Consider the following 14672-nt stretch of genomic DNA (forward strand, 5'->3'; position numbering starts at 1 on the left):
CTTGGCCCCTCTAGAAAGCAAGGCAGGGGTTTTAGACACTTCCAGAAAAATGTGTTTGGAGAGCCAGTGCTGCATCCACATGACCAGTGGACATGGCGCGCCTGTTAGATTCTTCCTGTTGATGCTTCTTATGCCCTCTCTATTCTGTTGTTTTATTTTCCTTCTCTTATTTCCTTTTTGCCAGCAGCTGCAATCCTTTAGCTCATTTCCTCACGGGTGCCAGCTCTGTGTGTATCTAGACGGCCACAGATTGCGTAACTCAGGAGCCCTGATTGAAGCTAAGAGCACACTTGTTCGCTCACAGGAAACCCTGCCCTGGTGTTCCCATCTTCTGGCGGAACACCTTCTCCGTGGCAAGCCCAGGTCCGCTGTCATTTCTATGAACGCTTCTCCAGAAAGAATAATTCTTTCCTTCCGCCAGGACCCTATCGCAGTTATCAAAGCCTACACTGATCATTTGTTTATACATACATCAGTTAACAGGTGCGAATTTGCTATCAGACACTTCCTTGCAAGGCTGTTAATTTCTTTGTTTTTCCAAATCAAATAACTGGCTCAGTCGCCCATTCCTGCTGCTGGAGTACATTCGAGGCTAGTCACGTTTTGGTGAGCCTTTCTCTAGTTTTTGATGTCATCCAAGAATCCCGAGTCTTACGCAGTTCCGAAATGTGGGCATTGCCTAGGCTGGTCCACAGTGCTTGAGCTCTTGAATGCAGTTCAAATGCTCTGGGGCTTGAACCAAGGCGAGCCGCAGCGCCCCCTACGTGGGCGCAGGGAACCTACTGCACTCAGCTTTCTGCAACCTGCTTGCTGAGAGCAAATGGGACAGGGCTTTCTGCCTCTTTAGAAGCCCCTCCACAGTACCTTAGTTCCCTTGCTCACCCAAAACCATGCCCCCTCTTTAACATCTAGGGCTCGGCTTAGCCCCTGACCCTTTGACTGTTGTTTTTTGTTTTGTTCCCCCCCGCCCTCCCCCGAGCCTCCCCTTATCAATTAACTCTCTCCGGGTTAAAATAAATAAATAAAAAGCCTAGATCTCACCACCAAATTTTGGCTGGCCTTCCAGAAAGGGTTTGGGGGAGTAAGTTTTCAATCTTTTAAATCTCCTTTAAAAAAGAATGAGACATAAAGAGGAGGTCCACTGGGAATCCCATCACACACTTTTGCAGTTCTTCTCCTCCCCTATAGAATGTCTCCCAGGCAGAGATTTCCCCTCTCCTCTCAGCGCTTCCAGAACCTAAATGAGAATCAGGCTGGTGATGCCCAGCAAATGGTTGCTGACAGAATCCCGGGGCGGGGGGTAGAAGGGGGCTTCCTCTCAGGTCTGTTGTGTCTGGTTGGAGAGACTTCCCAACCTGTGGGAGCCTGGTTCCCAGTCGCTAGCCACTGGCGAAAGGGAGGGAGGGCCCTGGAGGACAGCACGCCAGAATTGTCCCGCTCTCTCCCAACGACCCCGTGCAGCTTCTGTCTGAGAGCAGGAGGGAGCGGAGTGGGGACCAAGGACAGAAGGGAGAGACACAGCCTGGCCCTGGACAGCCCCCGCCTTGGCCCGAGGCGCGATGCGGAGGGACAGCCCGATGGAGACGGAGGCGGGGCAGGGTGCCCACACTGTAACCAGCGCCGGGGTGCACTTCCCCTTACCCCCGCGGGGCTGCAGTACCCGGGGCAGCCGCGGAGCCTCCTAGGCCCCCGAGGGCCGGCTGGGGTGGGGGCGGGGGCGGGGCTCGTCACGTGGAGAAGCGCGCGGAGGCGGGAGGGGCGGGGGCGCGCGCTCGGCTCTTTTAAAGGCGCGCGAGCCGAGCGGGGAGAGGCGGCTCCGCGGCCGCAGGCGCAGGCCTGGGCGGATCTGCGAGACTCGCGGCGTGCCGGCCGGTGGCAGCTCCGAGTCCCAACATGCGCCGGTCGGTCTGGCTGGCGCTGGCCGCGTCGCTCTTGCACGGTAAAGCCGCCGGGTCTCCCAGCCCTCTACTCCTCCTCCGCGGGATCCCGGGCGCATTCTGGCGGCTCCGAACGCCCCGCGCCGGGGCCAGGTTTGGGGGCTCGCGCGAGGAGGGACGGTGGGTGGCGCTACCGGGGGCTGTGCGGGAAGGGCGAGCCCGGTTCGTCTGGGCTGCTTGCTTTAGGCGGCGGGTGTCACGGGCAGGGGGCGTGGGGCGCATCCCCGCTGGCCTTCCCTGAGCAGCCCGCCGGGCTCTCCTCTCAAGTGTCCCTGCAAGGCGAGTTCCAGAGGAAGCTCTACAAGGAGCTGGTCAAGAACTACAATCCCTTGGAGAGGCCCGTGGCCAACGACTCGCAGCCGCTCACCGTCTACTTCTCCCTGAGTCTTCTGCAGATCATGGACGTGGTGAGTCCGGCCGCGGCCGCAAGGCTATCTTCTCCCCGCCGTGGGTTCCGAGGGGTGGCGGAGGCATCAGGCGGCCAGGCGGGGTAGCTTGGCTGGGACACGCTTGCTGGCTCAAGGCCAGGAGGGCCAGCGCTCTGCCCCTGACCTGGGCCTGCCCGCTGCTGCGTCCCTCAGTTTCCCCTCCCGCTGAGAAGGAACCCGGTGAAGCATGTTCCACTGTCCCAGCCACCTGTGCGTGGGCACTTCAGTCCCACCTTTCCCTCAGCTTGGAAACTCAGGATGAACGTATCCCCATCCTGAGCCAGAATCAGCATGAATAGGTTATTTCCAAATGGTCACATTTTAGTACCCATTGTGGTATAAGTGTTAGCATGCTGTCCGTGTCAATTTAGCCATCTCTAGACTTTTCTGCCGCCTGTAGTATGTAGCCTCTTTGGGTAGGGCCTTGGCCTTGGACTTTGCAGCTGGTTGATCTGTCCAGGCAGATGGCCAGCTGTGAGCATTTACACGCCCCTCGCCCCAATTCCAGTAATGGGCTATTTTTTTTTTTTTCCTTTCTGGTGGGAGTAGTGCTGGTAGTTCTACTCTGATGGTGAGCAAGGTTCCACACTCGAGATACACTTGTCTGTTCCTTCAGGCAGCTGCTCCCAGCCCCATGGGGTTCTTTCTTTGTGGACTTACTAGTGCTCACTTTAGTTGACAAATCTGTATAGTGTGTGTAAATCTTTTTTTCTTTTGCTCTTCTAGATTGCTTTGAATGATCAGAGTTCATTGACATATCCTTCATACAATACAAATATTTTACAAAAGTGTTTAATTCATTATAAATGGGTTTCTGTGTCCAGTCTGTACAAGACATTAGACTCTGTTCTGGGACACAGGGACGATGGTGTTCAGGGGGAGGGAAGACTGTGGTAGGAAAGAGGTGTGCAGATAGCCTCAGTTCCACATAGAAAGTGCTACTATCCACCAGAGGGGTGCAGATAAGTGGTGTAAGAAGACAGGTATTATTTCATAATCCTACAAATAAAGAATACCCACACTACCACACTGATGCATGTTACATCCCTTAACCTAGTTAAAATTGCCGTGATGAATGGCTTCCTCTTTCATACTATACCTGCATTAAATGTGCACTTCCTCCCACAGACAGAACTCTGCTTTAAAATACTCAGTGTATATGTGATGACATGGACGACTTATCAGGAGGGCTGTAGACAAATGCTGTTGTACAGGTTACAAAAGATAAAAAATTGCTGTTCACAGAGCTTGGATTACAGGAGAGGGGAGAGGATACAGATTTGGAATTAGGGGAAGAGAGGTTGAAAAAGAAGCTCTAGTATCGAATGAAGCCAGGTCAGAGAAATGGAAGTGTGGAGGCTTTGGGAGTGACACAAGGCTCTGCGTATTTGGGGAGGCAAGTACCTTATTAAAGATCAACTTCTCTGTTACTTTGAGAGAGGCTCAGGATTTGTACTTGGGAGCTTTTGTGGGTTCCGACTCTGACAGTTTCTGGATGGTTGCTCTTAGGTAAGTTTTGTAAGTGTCCTGAATCTGTACTTTCCTGTTAATGAAATAGACACAATAGCATTTCACTGGTCACTGTGATGAGCTAAAGATGTGAAGACAAATTTAAGAGACCACAAAGCTAGCACATGACTATGGTCATTTTCATCAAACGCACCAAACCAAACAACACTCCCCACCCTACCCCTGCACACCCGGACAGAGGACCTGTCAGCTAAGTGAACACACTTCACAAGTGGTAAATGATAGGCTGAGAAGGTAAAAGCCACACTCCCCCACCCCATTTGCCCAGGATTGGCTCCAGCCAGCCAGATAGCCTCACCATGGGCATGCTCCACATAGACAAGAAGCCTCTCTGGAGTGGTCCTCGTGCTGGCTGGATGGCATGTGAAGGTACAGTGGCTCCTTAGCCAAGGAGCAGGAACAGTGAGCAAGCAGAGCAGTCCTCCTAAGTCTATGGCAGTCTCTTTGGAGAGGAGATCACTCATTGTGCAGCTGCAAGCTTCTTTCTGGGTGCTTTTGCCTCTTTTAAGAGATCCTTAAGGAATCAGGTTAAATGAGGGATTTGGGGGTCTTATGAGAAGTTTAGGTGTCAGCTAGAGTTACATGATGTGACAAAGACAAGCTTGTGTCAAGTTAGGAAATTTTTTTTAAAGATTTTATTTATTCATGAGAGACAGAGGGAGAGAGAGAGGGAGAGAGAGAGAGAGAGAGATAGAGAAGCAGAGGGAGAAGCAGGCTCCCAAGGAGCAGGGAGCCCGATGCAGGACTTGATCCCAGGACCCTGGGATCATGACCTGAGCCGAAGGCAGACGCTTAACCATCTGAGCCACCCAGGCGCCCTCAAGTTAGGAAATTTTAAAAACTAACAAAAATCATGAGTACTGGGTATCATCATCATTCCAGTGCTAGAGAAACACATGTGAAGGCAGCCATGAGCATCCTGAGGTCATGGGAAGGTGGGAAGGGAAAAAGCCTTGGTCTCACCTTGGCCATCCAGCCATGAACCCATTGAACTTCGTAGGCAGGCAATGCTGTGAGCTCATGGTGTGGCCTTGAACAAATTACTTTACCTCTCTAAGCCCTGTTCCTTCATGTGTAAAATGAGAGTAGTAATACCCACTTCACAGGGTTTCAAGAGGATTAAATAAGAAAAAGTGTTAACATTCACTGTAATTCACTGAAGGTTTGCTAGTTCTTGATGATGTAGCTACTCAACTCAGAGGTTGGGAAGTTGATGCCTAGAAAGGTGTGGTCACTTGCCCAAAGTTGCTCACTGGTTAGAGGCAGGGCTTCAAGGAAAACCCACATCTGACTTGCAAGTGCTTTTGCATCTTGCCTCCTTTGGAGTTGGTAACTTCTTTTGCAGGACAGTTAGCTTAATTTATTTAAACTGGCTGAACTGTAGCTGATTGAGTGCGACTGTCCTGAGATCCTAGGTGGAAAGGAAGTCTCTGTATCAGAAAAAATGAAATATGCAAACATTTGTATTCCATTCGGACTTGGCTCTGCCTGGTTTTGAAGCAGAGCCAGGGCTCTCCAGCTGGAATCTTAGCACCCTGGACAGAGATACAGTGGCTCTCGTAAGGGATTCATGTGACAGACAGTCTTGACTGGCGTGAGATTCTTTTTATAAATTTGGTTAATATGGGTCATTTACTCACTCTGACTGGGCTGTTCTAGAGACCATTACCCTGCTCTCCAAGTCTTCTTCTTCCCCTTTTTGCCAGCAGAGATTTCCTGGCTGGAGTGATAGGGAGATGGCATATGATGCTGCATATTTTATTTTCATGAAAGATCATTTCTATTTCACCAATTTATTCCACACATATTTACTGAGCTCGTTTTGTGAACTTTGGTAGATTCTGGGGATTCATAAATGAAAAAGGGATGGTTTCTACTTTTAAAACTCACAGTCTGGGGCACCTGGGTGGCTCAGATGGTTGAGCGTCTGCTTTCGGCTCCGGTCATGATCCCGGGGTTCTGGGATCGAGACTGCATGGGGCTCCCTGCTCTGCGTGGAGCCTGCTGCTCCCTCTCCTTCTACTGCTCCCCATGCTTGTGCTCTCTCACTCTCTCTGCCAAATAAATAAACAAAATCTTTAAAAAAATAATGAAACTCACAGTCTGGCTAGGGAGACTGACGTGTAGATCCAAGATTACCACATGTATAATTTAACATACATGCCTATACAAAGTGCTACAAATACACATAGGAGAAAACATTTATTTCCAGCGAGGGTGGCTGGGAATGGTTTCAAAGCGGAGGTAGTTAGATTTCTAAAATTGAGTAGGAATTTGCCAGTTGGAGAAAGTAGGAACAACTCTCCAGGTGATGGGGGCAGGGTGAGAAGATTTTGGTGGAGGACAGGACACTTTCAACAAGGTAGGTTTTAAGAAGTGCTCGCTCTCAGTTATTCTTGGCTATAGGTTTTGCTGCAAGACTTCTTAGAATATTCGGTGTTCCTATGTTTATTGAGAATTTCTAAAAGAGGGTTATAGTATTGACCAAACTAATTTTTCTTGACAGATTTTTTTGGTAAGAATTAATTTCTAGAAATATACCTTACAAGATGAAGGATAGGATTATTTGGGGGGGAGGAAGTATGCATTGAGTTCGGAGACAGGAGGGGAACAGAGTGTGAGGTATCTTGAGTGCTTCTGCAGAGTTGAGGATTTGTCTTAGTCTGGGTATCTCTGAGGGCATGAGGAGGCAGTGTGCCAGGGGACTTGTGAAGCTGCAGGATCAGCTTGCCATAGCAGATTTTCCTAGAAATGGAAACAATCCAAACCATGATATTTGCATTAAATCAAAAAAATATAAATTATAGATTAGAATAAAAAAAAAGCATACATTTTAAAGACAAAGCATGTATTTTTAAAGGGATTGTTTTACCTGCTGTGGTCTGTTCTAGTGATTTAACAGGCCCCTAAGGTGAAATGTTAGGTGGAGAGTGGGAAGGTGTGGTGTATTTTTATTTTTTATTTTTTTATTTTTTTATTTTTTAAGATTTATTTATTTGAGAGAGAGAGAATGAGAGAGAGAGAGCACGAGAGGGAAGAGGGTCAGAGGGAGAAGCAGGCTCCCCGCCGAGCAGGGAGCCCGATGCGGGACTCGATCCCGGGACTCCAGGATCATGACCTGAGCCAAAGGCAGTCGCTTAACCGACTGAGCCACCCAGGCGCCCGGTGTGGTGTAGTTTTAAGCAGAGGAGGGATGTAACTAGACCTGTGTTTGTTTAGATAGAGGATGTTGAGGGCAGTATGTGTGGGATAGATTGGAGAGGAGAAGTGTAGACAAGGGATGAAGAGGTCTAAACTTCCCAACATTGTGGGAAAGTGAGAAGTGGACAGAATCCAGAGACACTTTGGATATCCAACCTATGATGTATAAGTGTTTATATAAACTTCATGTAGCTACATAGATAAATTTGTTATGTAAAAGTGTCTAAATTATTCCTGAATGCATACTCTGACTCCCGCCATTTATTAATTTACTTCGTGGGCTTGTAACTGGGCTGGGAATGAGATGATACACAAGAAATCATTTTTTTTTTAAGTTTTCAAAGGGATTTTATTTTATTTTTTTTAATTTTTTATTGTTATGTTAATCACCATACATTACATCATTAGTTCTTGATGTAGTGTTCCATGATTCATTGTTTGTGCATAACACCCAGTGCTCCACGCAGAATGTGCCTCTTTAATACCCATCACCAGGCTAACCCATCCCCCCACCCCCCTCCCCTCTAGAACCCTCAGTTTGTTTTTCAGAGTCCATCGTCTCTCATGGTTCCTCTCCCCCTCTGACTTACTCCCCTTCATTCTTCCCCTCCTGCTATCTTCTTCTTTTTCTTTTTTCTTAACATATCTTGCATTATTTGTTTCAGAAGTACAGATCTGTGATTCAACAGTCTTGAACAATTCACAGCGCTCACCATAGCACATACCCTCCCCAATGTCTATCACCCAGCCACCCCATCCCTCCCACCCCCCACCATTCCAGCAACCCTCAGTTTGTTTTCTGAGATTAAGAATTCCTCATATCAGTGAGGTCATATGATACATGTCTTTCTCTGATTGACTTATTGCACTCAGCATAACACCCTCCAGTTCCATCCACGTCATTGCAAATGGCAAGATCTCATTCCTTTTGATGGCTGCATAATATTCCATGTGTATATATACCACATCTTCTTTATCCATTCATCTGACGATGGACATCTTGACTCTTTCCACAGTTTGGCTATTGGGGACATTGCTGCTATAAACTTTGGGGTGCACATACCCCTTCGGATTCCTACATTTGTATCTTTGTGGTAAATACCCAGTAGTGCAATTGCTGGATCGTATGGTAGCTCTATTTTGAACTTTTTGAGGAACCTCCATACTGTTGTCCAGAGTGGTTGCACCAGCTTGCATTCCCACCAGCAGTGTAGGAGGATTCCCCTTTCTCTGCATCCCCGCCAACATCTGTCATTTCCTGACTTGTTAATTTTAGCCATTCTGACTGGTGTGAGGTGGTATCTCATGGAGGTTTTGATTTGGATGTCCCTGATGCCCAGTGATGTTGAGCACTTTTTCATGTGTCTGTTGGCCATTTGGATGTCTTCTTTAGAAAAATGTCTGTTCATGTCTTCTGCCCATTTCTTGATTGGATTATTTGTTCTTTGGGTGTTGAGTTGGATAAGTTCTTTATAGATTTTGGATACTAGCCCTTTATCTGATATGTCATTTGCAAATATTTTCTCCCATTCTGTCGGTTGTCTTTTGGTTTTGTGGACTGTTTCTTTTCCTGTGCAAAAGCTTTTTATCTTGATGAAATCCCAATAGTTCATTTTTGCCCTGGCTTCCCTTGCTTTTGGCGATGTTTCTAGGAAGAAGTTGCTGCGGCTGAGGTCGAAGAGGTTGCTACCTGTGTTCTCCTTTAGGATTTTGATGGACTCCTACACAAGAAATCATTTTAAAGTGATGCAAATGCAGGGTTCTAAACTACCAACAGTTTCCATAATATTTCTCCTTTATTCCTGCCATATAGTCATTCACCTGTACTCATACATCTTAAGGCCATTCTAGGTGTTGATTTGCATAAAATAAATGTGAACAGTTATGAAAGCATATCCAGAAGGCAAGGCATTTAAAACGAATAATGTGAATCAACACATAATTATACACAATGTAAAACACAATTATGCATCAATGATTTTTGGTATTGTATAGATTCTACTTTTAGATTCAACTTTTCAGAAGCTTTAATCACAAGACAATAGAACTAAGTGGTCATGCATTAGGGGTTGGCTACAACCAATGGCAGGTGTGTTTGTGGAACCCAATATGGTAAGGGCTTGTGTGTTATCTGACATCCCCATGACGATGCTTTGCTTTTGTCAGACCTATGATTTTGCATCTGCTGGCCGCTATTTAAAGTGCTACAACTCTAACTTAATATTATCCAATATTAACTGTAAAAATTCTACACGTTGAACACCATCTATGCAGAAAGCCCAAGGTACAAGTAAGTATTCTAATAATGTTTTTATACATGGTATTTCTTAAAACTACAAATGTAAAATATATGTTTGTGCAGGAAACAAAATAAAAAAAAAGGACTGAGGGGGAAAATCAATCACCCAAATCACCATCACTCAAGACATTCTGGTGTGTTTCATGTTCTCTTTTCTCTGTGTTTATAGAGTGTGTAGGGAAGTATTTTTTTTTAATTTTTTATTGTTATGTTAATCACCATATATTACATCATTAGTTTTTGGTGCAGTGTTCCATGATTCATTGTTTGTGCATAACACCCAGTGCTCCATGCAGAACGTGCCCTCCTCAATACCCATCACCAGGCTAACCCATCCCCCTACCCCCCTCCCCTCTAGAACCCTCAGTTTGTTTTTCAGAGTCCATCATCTCTCATGGTTCGTCTCCCCCTCTGACATACTCCCCTTTTCTTCCTCTCCTGTTATCTTCTTCTTTTTCTTTTTTCTTAAAATATGTTGCGTTATTTGTTTCAGAAGTACAGATCTGTGATTCAATAGTCCTGCAAAATTCACAGCGCTCACCGTAGCACACACCCTCCCCAATGTCCATCACCCAGCCACCCCATCCCTCCCACCCCCCACCACTCCAGTAACACTCAGTTTGTTTCCTGAGATTAAGAATTCCTCATATCAGTGAGGTCATGTGATACATGTCTTTCTCTGATTGACTTATTTCACTCAGCATAACACCCTCCAGTTCCATCCACGTCGTTGCAAATGGCAAGATCTCATTCCTTCTGATAGCTGCATAATATTCCATTGTGTATATATACCACATCTTCTTTATCCATTCATCTGTCGATGGGCATCTTGGCTCTTTCCACAGTTTGGCTATGGTGGACATTGCTGCTATAAACATTGGGGTACACGTACCCCTTCGGGTCCCGTGTAGGGAAGTATTTAAAAATTAAAATTATATAACCCCATTACAGCACTTCAAACAATATTAGCAGGCATTAATTTTAAAGTGATACAAATATGCCAAGTAGTAAACAAATATAAGTTTTAAACTAAAATTGAATTCTTTTTCCACTATCATGCATTTCTCACCATCAGTGCGTGTTCAATCTCTGTCCCTCTTTTTATTTTAGAAATCGTTTAAAAAGCATGTATTGAAATGATTCATGATGTTACTTTTAAGTTACATGAAATGATTCATGATGTTGTTTCTAAGCCTGGTTGCCTTTTTATTTTGTCCCAGTGCATGTGGAGAATTGCAGAGATAATCTGAAGGTCTTGAGGGTACTATCTTCCTCCAGTGTTTGTTTGTTTCTGACCAACAACCAGGTCATGGCACCAGCAAGCACAAATTGCCTCAATCCAGTTAGTCACTGAGAATATGGGGAGCTGGCCTTCCCTCCCTGTAAGGGCTGATCTGCTTTTGATTTTTGCTTATACATACAGGATGTAAATATAGAGAATTTACTAGAGTCTTCCCTCTTTTCAATGGACCTTGAACTCCTGTTTTGTCCCCCTAGCTCTCACTTCTGTCAAGATCTGCATAATTTTTTGGCCTCTTAGGCATTGCTTTAGGAATCATCAAAGGGTTGTTGAAAAGTGGCCCCAAACCCTGTTATCTTCTAAGGGCTTCCCTCCCCTTCTGGATCTTGGTTCTGCAGTTCTTCATTGCCCTGTTAAGTTCTCCGGTGTTTTTAAGCACATGATCATTGCATTTTCCATCCTCTTTAATTGTTCTCACTGGAGGATTTGTGAGAACCACTTAGTCCATCATTGCTGGGAGCAGAACTGAAATTCTAAATTAAAACTTGTTTACAATGCACCTTTGTAATTGATCCAGATTTATTATGCTAGAAATTTTATCCCTCTCAAACCTCTTTATGGCTTTGGGACATAAACATACAAAATGCTTTAGCTTTATAGACTGAGGATTATGGACACTTTTACTAAAGGAATCTTTCTTATAAATGTTACTTTTCTGGTCTACCACTGAAGGTATTCCCCAAAGCATTCAGTTTTCTCAGAGCTCCTGATTCATCTCTGACATGCTGTTAAAGGAAGAGAAAGAGTCTTGTTATGGAGAGATGTCAACGAAAATCTCCATCCTTTTATTGATTTATTAGGATTAAGCAGTGTTTTACTCCTCAGAGGAGAGGCAAGTCATTTAGAACCTTCTAATAGCAGTTCCCATGGTATTTATTTCAGTGATTTACTTATTGACAATCAACATCAGCTATAAACCATTTTAGCAAAAACCAAAAAAAATAACACCTCCAACCAAACTATTGTAAAGGTGTGTCTGTGTACATATTTATGTGTATATAAATACACACACACACATCTGTTGTCTTATCTCTCCTTGTTGAATATTTTCTTATGATATCTCAAAATAAGATATCACATAATATGCTTAAGTTTCCATGGAGAAAAGCTAGAAGTTACAGCAAAAGATGAGGAAATCACAGCTCCCAGAATGCCAAAATAATTGGCTGAAACTAACGAGATTAAATAAGGAATTGTATAATATCCTGTATTATGTGTTAAAAGCCGCTTGAGGGAGAATTGGCTGTGGGAAAGTCTTAGATGTGCCTGACTCCAGGCTCCAACTCAGGTAGTAGATGAAGGACCTGACCTGTCCCAGTGGCAGGTGGAAGCTGGCAAAGCAGGAAGGAATTTTAACTGTCATGGTTAACAAATGCCACCTGTGAGATGATCCTTAAAGTGGGGAATTTACTCTTGGATCACTGTCTGTAAAAATTTCTGTCTTGGGGCAAAAGAGGTGGTGTCTATATTCGAGGGAGAAGATTTATTGCGATAAAGCAATAAAAACGTGTTATGTCTCACTGGAAAACCATTAGCATGGTGTTGAGCACGAGGGTTGAATTTTGCTCTTTTCTGGAAATTTATACAAGCACACAGTGTGTATTCTTTTGGGTCTGGTTACTTTTGCTTAATTTTATTTTTGGAAGAGTCACTCAAGTTGTTGCCTGTGGTTGTAGTTTATTCATCTTTATTGTATGAATATAAGATTTATTATTCTATTTATGGATATTTAGATTCTAGCTTTTGTCTATTATGAAGACCTCTGTCATAGATATTCTTTTTTTTTTTAAAGATTTATTTATTTATTTTGAGAGAGTGAGAATGAGAGAGAGAGAGAGTACATGAAAGGGGGGAGGGTTAGAGAGAAAAGCAGACTCCTCACTGAGCGGGGAGCCCAATGTGGGACTCGATCCCGGGACTCCAGGATCATGACCTGAGCCGAAGGCAGTCGCTTAACTGACTGAGCCACCCAGGTGCCCCTGTCATAGATATTCTCATTCTACATGTCTTTTGATGCACATGTGAATGCGTTTCTATTACATATGTATATATATGGAAGTGGACTCTAAGGCATAAAGTGGCAAGAACTTTAAGTTTTCCAAATGAAGCCAAACAAAATGGTTTCAAAATGATTATATACCAATTAACATTCTCACTAGCAGTGTATGAAAAATCCTTGTTGCTCTACATACTCACCAACCCTTGGTATTTTCAGTCTTTTTAATTCAGTCTGGTGGGTGGGGAGTGATAGTTCTTTGTGATTTTAATTAGCAGTTCCCCGGATTACTGCTGGAGTCGAGGACATTTTCATTTCTTAATTTTCAAGTTGGTTATTTTCTTTTGAGAAGTGTCTATTCATGTCTCTTGCCTATTTTTATCTTAGTTTGTTTGTTTAGTTTTTCCTTATTGATTTGTATGAATTTTTCTATATTAAGGACATGAGCCCCTAGGCACTTACATGTTTTTGCAAATATTCTCTCAGACTCTTTGGCTTGTCTTTTTGCTCTTTTGAGGTTTGTTTTTTCCGTCTTTTGTAAATCTTTAATTGAAGTATAATATACTTCTAGAGAGATGGTGCCTTTTGATGAACAGCAGTTCTTCATTTTAATGAGACCCAACTCATAAAACCTTTCTTCTATATTTAATGCTTATTGTGTCGTATTTAAAAACTTCCCTTTCTCAACCTCATGAAGATATTTTCCTTTAGAGGCTTTTTGTTGTTTTTGTTTTACCTTTCATATTTTATGTACCATCCACCTAGAGTTGAATTTTAGTTTAGTATAATTTAAAGGTTTTCACTTTTAAGTGGCTTTGTGGAAATCTTGACTGATGATTAACTTAAAGGGGTGTTAGTGTAATTGCTGCATGATTGTTGAACTGTATCACACTTGGACATTTTATTATCCACTGTGTTGGCCCCTGGATAGACATTTCAGTTATTTAATGTGTGTATACTATGCAGAAAATGTATAGGCTATGACATTTTTTAATATTTAAAAATGTCAACGTGACACACAACATTTACAGAGCCAACAGGAAGGATTTATGAGAAGCCCTAGCCCTATCCCACATTTCCTGTTGCTGTCCATTCCTCAGAGACCTTCAGCAGCCTCTGTTTCTGGTTATGATTGTTTTAATACTCATTTATTATTCCTTGATTGATCAGCTTTATCCATTTGCTATTGACTTCTTGTTAGGATGAGATAGGAACTTGATTCACTCACAGCTCTCCCTATTGCTGTCACTTTCACAGATCACTTTTATACCTTCAAAAGACAGTCTTAAGACTGTCATTTCTGTTAACCATAATTTGGTTTCCCCTGTCTGTAAGCACTCCAGAGCTGCCCCTACTTTTTTTTTTTTTTAACCTCCTCCTAGCTCCATGTTGGTAACATTTACATTCTCTCCTGAAACCATATGTAACTTCTCTGTAATTTGATTCTATTGTATCTTGATTCTTTTTTTTTTTTTTAAAGCTGCCTTCATGATTTTGTGACAATGTAAACTATACTCTCTGCAAAGCCATTTTTTTCTGAGCCTTTAATTCCTTCTTGTTTGGGTCTAATGCTGTGGCAGCTGTGCTATTCAGCGGGGTTGACTGTTTCTGTTGTCAACTAACCTGGTGTCAAGTTTAGATGTTCTCCTTTTTTATACTCTTCACCAAATCTTATCATTCCTTTCTTTTTCCAAGTCTTTAGTCATGCTATTTATTTTGTCTGTTCATTATACAGTTGACCTCCTTCTCAGAGGCTATCAGTTGAGGGTTATCGTTTACTTCTTTATTTTTTTAATTCATTTGTTTCAAACTGAATAATATTTCTTCTAAGATAATTTTAACTTTTTCTTTTAATTTTGCTCATTTATTTATTTGTTTTCCTGTTTATTTTTATGATTTGTTTGACAAACTTTCCTAAAATGCCTCTGACTCTTAGATTTCTCTTCGTATTTTAAAATTAGGGAAGAGAAACATTGGTGAA

The 14672-nt window shown here is 43.4% G+C and overlaps 1 protein-coding gene across 3 annotated transcripts in view; it reads left to right on the forward strand.

Moving 5' to 3' along the window:
• The first annotated feature begins 1893 nt into the window (after positions 1–1893).
• The window catches only part of CHRNA7 (cholinergic receptor nicotinic alpha 7 subunit), a 111801-nt gene continuing 99022 nt past the window's right edge, over positions 1894–14672 (forward strand). For 2 of the 3 annotated variants that reach the window (XM_088025213.1, XM_088025214.1), the window contains exons 1-2: positions 1894–1939; positions 2205–2344. In XM_088025213.1, coding sequence (XP_087881339.1) covers positions 1894–1939; positions 2205–2344 — 186 coding nt within the window. Of the gene's footprint in view, positions 2031–2204; positions 2345–14672 lie in introns of all 3 variants that reach the window. The other variant, XM_028122844.2, reaches the window with a different exon arrangement.

This window comes from Eumetopias jubatus, unplaced genomic scaffold (assembly GCF_037043125.1).
Source record: "Eumetopias jubatus isolate StellerSeaLion01/CBP00866 unplaced genomic scaffold, mEumJub1_p1.0 scaffold_7, whole genome shotgun sequence".
NCBI lineage: Eukaryota > Metazoa > Chordata > Mammalia > Carnivora > Otariidae > Eumetopias > Eumetopias jubatus.